At 43.4% G+C, this 12,308-nt stretch overlaps 1 protein-coding gene across 1 annotated transcript in view; it reads left to right on the top strand.

Moving 5' to 3' along the window:
* Positions 1-12,056, top strand: part of LOC115585245 (copine-9-like) — a 97,974-nt gene extending 85,918 nt beyond the window's left edge. Inside the window, exons 20-21 of the mRNA XM_030423482.1 lie at positions 2,389-2,462; positions 7,436-12,056. Of these exons, the coding sequence (XP_030279342.1) occupies positions 2,389-2,462; positions 7,436-7,618 (257 nt within the window). The 3' untranslated portion in view covers positions 7,619-12,056. The remainder of the gene's footprint in view (positions 1-2,388; positions 2,463-7,435) is intronic.
* Positions 12,057-12,308: the final 252 nt, after the last annotated feature.

Raw genomic sequence — 12,308 nt, 5'->3', positions numbered from 1 at the left:
TAAAAGCTGCCACAGACTGGGCTATTCACTTCCTTTTCTCCGAGTTGTGTGGCAGAGTTGGCAGCGTGTTCTTGGCTGGACCGGGTCTGCTGTCTCTTTAGCAGCCGCAAACGTTGACGGTAGCCTCTCCAGTTGAAAACGGCTGGCTAACGTGGTTTCTTAAGTTAGTGGTATTCCCGAGGTAATTGATTTTTGTGTGACACACTTTACACACCGTGTGTGTCTTGCCCAGTTCGCGCTTGTCAGTGTCTTCATAAAATCCGAAATGTGTCCAGGCGGCTGCTTTTCAAATGCTACGTGAATTTGTTATGACCTTTTCCTCAGCCATGTCGCATAATGAATTAGGTGACGTCAGTCAGATGAGACGCATTTACCGTAGTTACTGTGAACCGGCGGAAAGAGTAGAAAAGAGAGAGAGTTGAAACTTGTAATGGCGCGGCCTGAAAATCAACAAGTTACGTTAGCAGGCTATAATTGATTATGGTGCGTCAAGGCATCGATGCATAATCGTCCATGTCCGCATCGCGATGCATCGTTAAAATTATTAATTTCCACACCCCTATTAGTAAGCATAAAAAAAATCAGTCACTGAAGATCTGTCTCTTCTGATGAACATTTCTACTAAGTCTACCTTTAACAAAACTTATCAACAGTTAACAAACAACAGTGTTGACAAAGACATTTATTGTTTTGCAGAGATTTCAATTAAGTTAGCATGCTAACCGGCTAGCCCTGGCATGTCCTACCTCGTTGTCCACATCTACGGGGGTCACTTAGCTCCACAGCTAACTGAGAAACACTAACACCACAGCCACAGATATCTGCAGCATAGTGTATAGTGAGCAGGAGTTAGTGGTTATGCTCCCCCCTATAGTGTTGGAGCTACCCTTGTATTCTGGCCATTTCTTCCAAATCTCACCTTTAATCAAAATTCAAACCACTCATGTAGCTGCTTTCATCTAGTTAGCTCGGTTAGCCATGCAGTAAGCGCGCCGTACCGGGAGCTTTGATTGATACTACAAGACAGGATAGGTCGGTGCTAGCTGGTTAGCATGCTAACTCAGGCAGATATCTCTGCAACACAATACATAGACTTCCTTAACATAATGTCAAGACTCTTATTTATTCACATTCTGTTCATAACTGTAGTTGTTTCGATCCTTTTTCAAACTAAAATTCTTATATTTTGCACCTTTAATGCTTCTACTTGATAGACTACACATCACATGTATCCCTCCAAAATGGCTGTGTGCGTTTTCTACCCTAAAAATAGTAAGGTCATATAGCAGTGTACCTCTCAATTAGGCCTACAGCTGAGCAGAATGTGATGGCGGACAACAGGAAACGTGCACTGAATGTGTTTGAAATGTAAACGGTGTTGATTCAATTCATCAACCTTGACATTGGCAAAGACACAAGGATGGGATGTTTTAAATGAAAGGCGGCATTCGACTGGCCTTGACTTTTCCTTGACTTGATGAGACGCTTGAGAGCAAACAGGAAACCACTATGGTCATAGCTGCATCATAATTGGTTCTTTATTTACACCAGTGTGCCGTGCCTCTTCCTCATCGCTGCAGAGAGTCAGTGGAGTCAAGTGTGCAGGCGTCTTACTGACCACAGATCAATGACTTTTCCACCGGGGACTGTTGGTGTGCGAGCAGTCTGTTACTGCTCAGCAGGGTGTGACAACTTGAGCCTCATCACTGTGTCAGATGGCCCATCCTTTTCTACTTGTTTGATCAATTAAATGGTGGGATTGCTTGCGAAGGCGCTCAAGCGTGTTTAGGGGTCTTGAGGTCAAACTAGTGTATGTGAGTATGGTGTTTGTGTGTGGCAGGGTCCGCCAAGGTCCGTGTGTGGGTGTATGTGTGTGTGCAACTTATTGCCAGGTCTAATTGCTCTGTGTGCTCTGGCTTTGAGTCCGTACACTCCATTTCTCAAAATAAGTTGTGCAAGTTTTATTCATTTTATGCCGTAAGTTCTGGTGTTTGTCCATTAATATTTCCAGCGTGTGTTTCATGTCTTAGCCGGAGCGAGTCCAGATGCAGGAAACACACCGTTGTGCTCCGCCAGAGCACAATTTGTCCATAGTTGAAATGTCAGTCTGAAAGTGCTCCCCCTTTAAAGCTCAGAGTAGCCAGAATTATTTCCATTTTCTGACCTGTACTGTAATTGGGCATCATTTTTAGCTCAAGAAATTACATTTTTCTCTGCATGAAGTGTTCTAGCTAGTCTCCGTTGAATACATGTTCCTTTTCCCCCACGCTGCGTTCCACCTCGGCAATTACGTTATGAAAATACAGAGGAGCACCTTGTACCTTTTTACTCTCCCTCAGCGGTTTCAGCATTGAGTCACACTCTCTCTGTTGCTTTCCATCCTTTTAGCCATGGAGGAGCTGGATGGAGACGAGGTGAGGGTGTCCTCCAGAGGACGTCTTGCTGAGAGAGACATTGTGCAGGTAATCATCACAATTCTATTAAACCTCGCGGGTTAGACTCGAGCATGCCTTTGGTAACAGCAGTGGCATTGGGGGAGATATCTCTGAAGGGGGATGACTTACATTCATAACACACACTCAGACACACAGCGGGGACGGCCTAATACAATATACATTACTCATTTTACAGTGGGCCACAGAACAGGCTCAGTGTCTTGCTCTCTGATTCTGGTTTCACCCTGCCACACAACTCAAGAGTCCATCCATCCAGTTCAGTGGAGTAATCTATATAAGACTGCGAGTGTGTTCCAACATGAAAACTGTTTCTGATATGTCTTTATATATAAAACCAACTGATTTATGTGGATGGATGGACAACAAATGTAAAGTAATTGTAGAACTGCAATGCATACAGTGTCACAGTGCGATTTTTTTTTTAATGAGTGTTTTATATTGTGCAGTGTTGGTGTGGTTATTCTTGAAGGGAACACAAAAGGTGCCACCAGGAGTACTGACTGTATAGAAAAGACACAGAGATTGCTATTATTAGACTATAATGAATAAATTAAAGCTAAATAACCTCAGGCTTGTCCCAGCAGTCTTTTTCCTAAAAGAAGCAGCTGCTGAGCACCAATACACAAGGGACGAGACACAACCGGGCGACGATTCAACTGCCAGGTAACGGATGGAACAAAATGTAGTCTGGTTCAAATTGCAAATCTGGTTTGTTCAGTTGAATGGTAAATGTAAATAGAAGTAAATACAAATGTGAGACGCATCTTTTGTTTTAAGCCAAATTTTGGCAGTATACTCACTGGAGGTCACTCCAACCTCGTCAAATTCGGCAGCTTGGTCAGTGGCCTTCAACCTCAAACCGTGACACTCTACCTACCCAACCAGCATCAGTGTTGGACGTGATGGGCCGCTCAGTCTAGTCAGCACTGATACGTTGGGTTAGACTTTCATAATAAAGGCTCTGCGTCAAGTTCTCAACAGTACGTCACATAAAATGCCTGGTCACACATTCACAGTCAGTGCGTTTACATGACACTCAAGAAAACCGAATTACTGCGTTAGCCTGACTATGAACGGATCTTTAAGATGCATGTATACACCTTAGTCTGACTAAAATCGGACTGGATCGGATTTCTCATAGTTGAATTACACCACGTTGATTATTCGATTGATAGTCGCATTACTCCAGCATGTATACGTTTCCAGCGGATCGGATCGGATTTTGCGTTCTGCGCAGGCGCGAGATTTTTCCCCGGGGCCGTGAGCCGGAAGTAGACGGACGGCGATGGCGGTGGCGGCGGCGGCGGCGGCGGCGGAGGCTTTCCTCCGAAATCACCGCAAGAAAGTGCACCTAGTTTGTGTAATTATCATGTACACCATATACGAAGTGTACAAAGATGTAGCTTCGTCTCGCTCTTCGTACGCCATCTTTCTTGAATGCTGAGGCAGCTGGTGACGTCAAGAGGTCAGCCGGAGGTGGCCCCGTTAACACTAGTTGAAATGGGTACAGCGCCACCTAGCGTACCGGGGAATGACATGCTTACGGCCAGTAATTCGATTTTCTCAGTGGCATGTATACTCGGATAATTGCAGTTGTCCGATTGAGCAGCATAGTCGAACTATGGCTGTAATCTGACTAAGCTGTGCATGTAAACGCACTGAGTGAAGCAGGCGGAATGCTTCAGATGTTATCAACGCTGTTATGCGGTTAAGTTACACAAAAAAGAAAACAGTTTGGGCAGGTTAAATAAAAAGGTTCCGAAATGTTAATTTGGTTTAAAATAACTAAGGTAATGTAGGTATAGTGGACCAAACCACTGTGAGGCATACGAAAGGGGAACCAGCCTTTAATAACTTTAAAACATGTCGTTTTGCATCTTGTGTCACTTGTTTAAACCCTCTGTTTGAAACATGCTACAGTCAGTTTTCTTCCTGTATCAGAGAAATTAAATGAAATTAAATTGTCCAACATCACTGGCTAAATATCTTTAATAAAACAAAACTGGGTCTGTGTGTTGTGGAGTAACGGGGAGGGGGGATACTCTCTCTGCTACAACACTTGCATTTAGGGAAACCCATCACTATCCACAGCTCTGCACTGTTTTTTAAATTGTAAAGAAAACTAATCGTACCTAACCAATAACCGTAAAGGTTAGAAACCTTCTGCTGTGGATCTTTGATGGCTCCTTCCTCACTTCAAAGTGAACGTGGGACGTCTGCGACAGCTGTGATCCGGTGATTATTTTTACTGAACAGGTGACACTGCTCAAACGTCTCAACGAGCAGATCATGTATTACACACGACGCTTTATTTATTTTTATTGTAGAGCTAAGAAGTACATTTATGGAAGTATATAATCGGCACTATAAAAACTGGCCAAACAAAGCAAAGACATTTCCTTTGCCCTTAAAGACACTTCATCCATTATCATTTCGAAACTCAACAAGAAATTGTTTTTCGCAGTGAGCTCTATAGAGAGAGACAGAGAGCAGTAACCCCGTTGGGACCTGATAAAACCAGATGCGGCAACAGTAAACAGTAATTTTGGGGAGCCTTTTAGAGATATGAGAACACAAACAGGAAGCATATAAAATTGCCTCTGATAACAATGTACTATTAAATATGTGAGCAGTGTGGAAAAGCCCGGCTAGTCAGCTGTCAGAGCATTGGGTAGAGTGATAAATGAGAGCCAACAATGATAAATGCTTGGTGTATTGACTTAGAGAGGAAGAATGTGAGCATGTAAGAGATCAGCGTAGCAGCTATTTATTGCAAAAAAGTACAGCCAGTTTCAACACTGACAGCAAATTAATGAGCCACAGTAATAGTAATCATAATATATGCTCTACGTGCAAGAGGTTTGACTTAATTGTGTTGTTTTCCCGCTATCAGTGAACGCAGAGGAGGGATTTGTTTTGTAAAGGCGTCATTGTGCGACGCTTCACCCCACACCGGGTTAATAACAGGATAATGTGGCTCCTCATTGTAAAGCCATATTGATATCGCTATCATGTTTTCACAGTCCTGTCCCTCCAGTTTGTTTCACTAACAGCAGTAATCACATTAGCATGCTCACAGTAATCCCTTGATTGCCTTTAACCTTATTATGACGCTAATTCAATCAGGATGTTTACACTTGTGGCAGAGAAGAAAAAAAAACAAAGTTCAATCACTCTACATTTCCGTGCATTCCTGGTGTTAATGATGCAATATGACGAATGCCTTCAGTGCAGCCACTGATTCTTCTTCTTCTCCTCGTATAACAAACAGTCGAACTGCTCCCATTAGAACTCCCAACTGTGTAACATAAAGCTGTTGGCCTAAAGTATTAACTTGAGTTGTATATTTATATATTTTTTATTTACACATACAAATGAAATGGAACAGAATGGAACATAATAAGTGGTTTAGTATTTTGATGTACAGTCTCTTTCAGACAAATGCAACAGAAAGTCAGTCTCATGTTTGATTAAGAGGCCTTAGTTAATATTAAATAAAAGTCATGTATTACTTGGGACGACATCAGAAACTTCCAACTTCCAACACAGCAAATCCAATTTGAATTATTTCGTCACATTAACATTCATGCTAAATATATATTCCATATGAAATACAGAGAAATAAAGATTAAATGCAGGTCTTGTTATTACAAACGGGAAACAAACCCGGTAATAAACGTTGATAAGCAGCAAATTAGCCAAGCCCGGGGGGGGGGGCACATCAAAGTCTGTTTAGAGGTATTTGGAAGTTATGTTAAAAGTTATGTCCTAAAGTGATGTCACTTGAGTCAAAGTCGGTCGGGCTTTGCTTTGAAAATGAAACAAATAGGAGGTGTATTAGAAAGAAGGGAGCTGACTAGACCTCTCTAGCCCACTTTCATCTCTATCTGCAGGCCAACCGCTCGAGGCTACAGTGGATATTTGTAGCATAACTCACCTGAGTCAGGCCCTGGAGCGTGCGCCTCAGCCTTGCTTCCAAATTGACATGGTGGCCACTCGTGGTATTTCACCGAAAAATGCCACTGCAGCCCAAAAAGCATTTTCCCCATTGACTACCATTATAAAGGAGACGGTTGTGAAACTTTTGGCAGGACACCAAGAACTGTAAACAGGGTCGATTATGAGTGGGGAAGGAACTCGCCGGCGGGGCCAGCAGGGGAAACTCTACCCCGCATATTCAATTGGCCGCTTAACCAGGAAGTAAACGCAGAATGTACGCTATCTTTGCATCTGGCATCTACTTCCTCTATATAAATCTATGACATGAATCTCTGATCAAACTCTCAGTGGTTGAGTTGCATTGTGGGTAATCTAGGTGCTGATGTCTGTTGTGAGTCTGACAACTTTAGAAGGAGTGATGAAGTTGTCCTGATTTTGATCTATGGTGGTAATAACAAACAATATGGAACCTTTAACAAATAGGACGACAAAACAAAGAAAGAAAATAAAAACATGGTTCAGTAGATCTCGATACACTGTGAATGAAACTATTTAGGCTGTGAGGTGGAAAAAGAAATGTTTCAGCTTGTGAATATTCAGAATAACGCCACCTGTGAGCGAAAAAGGACAGACGACGCAATGTCCTTTCTCTCTATGGCAGCATAAACCGCCACCTAATAAAGTTGTAATTGATGGGAAAATGAGTGCGGGGACTCACTGAGAGAAGTTGGGGGTGAGGCCATTAATTAAAGCTTTGACGGCATGATAGGCTGCTTTTTAAAATCCATCACTGATGCAGAGTGAGACATCATTAGTTTCCTCTCACGTACCAGGCGCCGAATATTATGCGAGTATTCCTTCCTGTAGCCGCCATGTCTCGTCTGAATAAAGCTGTAACAAACATTACCACAACGGAAGCTGCCTTTTCTTAAACAGACACGTGAAACCAGCGATGTGTACAGTACAGATGCCTAAAATAGCCGGATTAAACATTAACATTATGAGAGTTTACATTCATTCTTTGTTTGCATTGCTTCCAGTTTGTTCCGTTCAGAGACTACATCGACAGATCTGGCAACCAGGTCCTCAGCATGGCCCGGCTGGCTAAAGATGTCCTCGCCGAGATCCCTGACCAGCTGCTGTCTTTCATGAAGAGCCGAGGAATTGAGCCGCGACCGGCCCTCTCCACCTCGCCGCTGCCGGAGCTGCACAGGCATATCTGACCCCCGACACAGCTCGTCTCTGCCTCTCCACCCTGGCTCTCCATCCTCCCCACTCTGCTTATCTGCAATCACCTCCCACACAGTTATTTGTCACTTTAAAAGAGCAGGGGGATCGACCCGTAACTCGCCCTCTTCCTGTCTTATCGCCGCCGAAGCTAAACAGGCACATCACACTGACGCAGCGGGCGCTCATCCCTGACTCACCTGCTGCTGCTGCACCTCATCTTTTCCTCTCTAACTCGCCCTGTTATAGAGCATTGCTTTTCATTTGCTGTCTCGCAGACGAGTGAGACTGAAGCATGACTGTCCCTCTCCTCACCACCGACTATCATTCAAAGCGCTTGCACAAAGAGTCTTTGCATTTGTCCTTGTCCTCAGCAGGTGTTGACACTAGTCACATTTGGCACGAGTCCCAGAAAGTGTAAGACACCAAATTTAATTCGGAGCGAGTCTCCAAATTAAAGCAGAGCCCTCGATTGGCAATCTTCGCCAGCTTGTATCGGGTGCATTTGGGGGATTTCTGTGTTTGTGGTTTATATGCTACACTGTCGTCATTACCATCAGGCTGTGCCAGATCTCTCGAAACGGAAATAGAGGCTTCCAAACAGTTAGCTCGATTGGGGAGTTTTGCAACCGTGAGGCATGGCGCCCCAGGAGGTGCAGGAGAGTTGAAGGCAAAGACACTGCCTGAGGTGAAAGGGACAGGTGCATGCTGCCGCTCTGTAAGCAACAAAAGTTGGTTATTGTAGTTGTGAAACAGTTAGTGGTTGGAGCAGCAGCAGCAGCAGCTGTGATGTACAGCTCATACAGGCAATTTCGGGTGCTTTAAAAACTCTACTTTAAGATAATTAAGGTACTCTCAAACCCTTCGCGCCTGATTGTCGCAGTTCGCTTCGCACTCTTTCTTCTCTGAGTCATAACTCAGTCGAACCACAACACACAGATGTGATGCACGCATTTATAGATTCAGTGTGACTTACACTTTCCGCGGATGGACGCCAGCCCAGATGTTCACTGTGCATTAATGTCTTCGAACCCACGTAGAAATCATAGTACAAAAAGACGCTCTCACGGCTGCAGACCTGACGTGCAGGATCATCAACGTTTTTTTTTGCTTTTTCTTCAGTATCAGAGTGATCTGGTGATGGGAGCGGTGTCGCAAGTTCAATCCAAAACTAGAACGTCGATTGAAGTGAGCTTTCAGTTTTTTGATCATGGAAATCAAAAGCCGGATCAGTGATTCTGCCAGTATGTTTTCTTCTCTCCACCCAGCCTAATTACACACACCCAAAGAAGAAAAAAAAAGACAACACTTCAAAGAGGACACAGCTAGCTGACCGGTAGCCCGCAGCTACACTTCCAGACACTGTGTGCACAAAGATGATCAATTGACTGGCACCAGAGAAGACAGCACCAGAGCTATTGGGTTTATCTTCTTCTTCAGAGATTCTTTATTGATTTATTTGGGAGCAGGGTCTACCTGGGACAGATTCGGGAAACCAAACTTTAAAACAAACCACATTTATGTCTTGTTGTTGAAAAGCTGTCGAAAAATACGACTGTACGAATGTAAATGACATTTGTCAGGGCATAAAACGAATGATCTCTTGACAAATCTAGCTACAGTAACAGTTTATCACTTCATGGCATATATGTATTGTGCTGCAGAGATATCTGCTGAAATCAGCATGCTAACCAGCTAGCCCCGGTGCTCCAGAGGAGCCTAAAAGATAAGGAAGGGTCATTATATCACTAAATCTGGCTTTGGGGCCGCAGTGGGACTGTAGTGCTGGTTTCATTGAAGTCAATGGGAAACAGATGAAAAAACTCACTAAAACCTGACATATCTACACCGTCCAACTTCTGGCGAAGAAATGCCTCCAGAAAATGAAAGACCACACTTCCCTAATGATTGACAGGGCTGATAATATTGTGATCTGGCCAGGTCTGACTGATTTGAGCTGTTATTCTGATGATATGCTACTCCCCTATTTGTTTCGAGCATGAATTTGTCAGGAGTATTGCACCTTTAAACTCGGAAGTTAAATTGAGTAGTGGATTTGGAGAATCATCAGTGGCAGGACTGTAAACCAGACCTGCCGAGCTAATAGCTAATTTGTCGTACTTCATGGCGCCAGTTTGTCAAAATGTAAAACAAATATTGGCAAAACAAGCGGGGCTCAGTTTGTAGCCCATGGCAGCGTTTCACTTCTGGTTTACAGCCTCCAAATTATGTGAACTGTAGTTCCAAAAATTAGTGCATGGTTACTTTTATTATGAAACCTCTGATTTAATGCAGCAGGATAAAAACGTTACGAGAGGAGCGCTCACAGAGACGCCATACGTAGAGTAGCAGACAGGTGTCGGCAGGTCTGTCATTGTGGTTCCGGTCGCAGACCTTCACACAGACACATATACTTAAACAAACAAACACACACACACACACACACACACACGCACACACACACACCCCTCTCTCTGCCATGACACACCCACCCCTCCATTTGCCCAGCGTGGGCCGAGGCTGGGTGCAGATTCCCCCCCTGCTGTTAGAGAAATGCCAGTCTCTCCGGCTGCCCTGCAGAGAGGAGGAGGGAGGAAGGAAGGAAGGGAAGACAAGACGGGGAGGAGGGGAAGAATGCAGAGGTGGGGGACCGTGAGCGATGGAAAAAGATAAAACATGAAAGAGAAGGCCATGAGAGAGGGGAGCGAAGAGACAGACGGGCGAGGAGGAATGGAAGAGGGGAGAATCCAGAGGTTTGTTTTTTTTTTTTGTTTTTTTAAATGCATGGAGAAGAAAAGTTCATTTAGACAGAGTTATGCATATTTTGGGAGAGATATCTCAATAAATGATAAACGCACATTCTCTGAAAAGCAATACACCTGACTCCCAGTGTAGTGTCTGAATGTCCCTCCCCCTCCCCTGCCATGACTTGACATTTTGTTCCCAGGCAGACTGGAGCTGTGTGCAAAGTGGGTGCAATCTGCCACCTAGTGTTCATCGTTTATATAGCAGGGTTAATCTTTATTATGCATGACTGCTGTACACTCCTATACACAGTGCAGACGCATGACCTGATGCAACCGTCCTAACTACCATAGCTGACTGCAAGCGAAGTGAAATCAGGCACCCGGAGAGTTCTAACGACGTGTCGATCATAAAGAACTGACAGTCTGCAGTACGTTCATATGTGAAACGTGACTTTTTCCGAGGACGTTTTCTTTTTCTCGTGTCAGTGTGATGATGGTGGCTTAGAGGGGTGTTTCTGCTGTTTCATGTGTCGTGCAGGTATAATCATTTTTTTTTATTATCAACTCGTACGATAATTACTTTTAACCGTCAAGATTTTGCATGTTGAGGAATAAATAAGTGTTCAAGTGGTCTTTGTCATTGCAACTGCTCAAAAAAAAAAAAAAGAAAAAAAAGAGAGAGAGAGAGACATATATCTCGAGGTAATATGCATTTTTTTCTTGTGTCACTGTACATTTTCATTTGTAGATTTAAGAACTTGCTGTGTGCAGTGTCTTGCAGAGACGTGGAATATTCAGTAAGTGAAATTCCCCACGGAGAGACATGTATTTTTGATATTTTGCAACGATGTGGCCTCCTCCCAGGGTCATAAAAGGAGGCATGGAAGGCCTCTGCAAGACACCAGTGGTAAAAAAAAAGTATTCTGAGGGAACTTGTGGCGTGGTTTTTGTACAACAAGAGATTTTTTTTGGTCTGTCTCTTGTCTGTTTCCTACGGCTGTATTAAAGGTGCAGTGTGCAGGAATTAAAATTGAAATGTAATTTTCAACAGAATATGAAGACATAACTGTTTTGATGTGATCCAAAAATGTCTGTGTGTGGTGTTCCAGAGATACTTACTGAAGTTAGCATGCTAACAGGCTAGCTCCTAGCCAGTTTGTTAAAAGAACGCCAATAGTCCCCCGGATGCTCTGAGCTCCCAGTCCGGCACAGTCAGCTACTGCGACTGCTAACTTCATGTTAAACTGAGCTGACTGGCTAACGGCAGCTACACGTAGCAGCAGTGAAGCGGCTATGTTTGGAGTATAGAGTTATAAATTCAACAGGTGGGGAATTCTTGCACACTGCACCTTTAACAAACTGTATGTATATTCATGGTGTTTAAAAATAAGGCTGGATAAGGAGTCATTGTACAGTAAATGATGACGTATGTTACCCACTTGTTTGCTTACAGTAGAGCTACGAAAGCCTTTTACATCTATGTCACTAATAATAAATCTATCTATCGTCTGTTGACGTTTTTATGAATGTCCAAATAAGAAGAATGTAGAAGTCTGAACTAGAAACTGTTTTGACAAATCTGTTGTCGTGTTTTGATATAAGCTTTGACTACGTTTGTGTTTACTCATATCTCCTGAAGTTGTCCAACTGCGTTACAGTGAAACATAAAAGCGGCACAATCTGATTATATTGTATGTTGTTGTTTGTCCACAGAGAGATGACTTAAAGTGGCGAGCCGATTCTATTACAACATCCGTGGTCGTGATTTATTGGACAGCACCGCGCGAAGTGCTGAGTTGATTCAGGAAACAGATTAGAGCGCTTTAATACACAGAGCTATATGTTCCTATTATAACTTATTTACAGTACACACGGATGAATCACTGCCCACTATATCTGCTACCATCTTGTGTTCAAAATAAATCCCTGGCAGAGTTGC

Source organism: Sparus aurata, chromosome 7 (assembly GCF_900880675.1).
Source record: "Sparus aurata chromosome 7, fSpaAur1.1, whole genome shotgun sequence".
Classification (NCBI taxonomy): Eukaryota; Metazoa; Chordata; class Actinopteri; order Spariformes; family Sparidae; genus Sparus; species Sparus aurata.
Note: the sequence above shows the minus strand (reverse complement) of the source record. Positions and strands in the feature narration are given on the sequence as shown.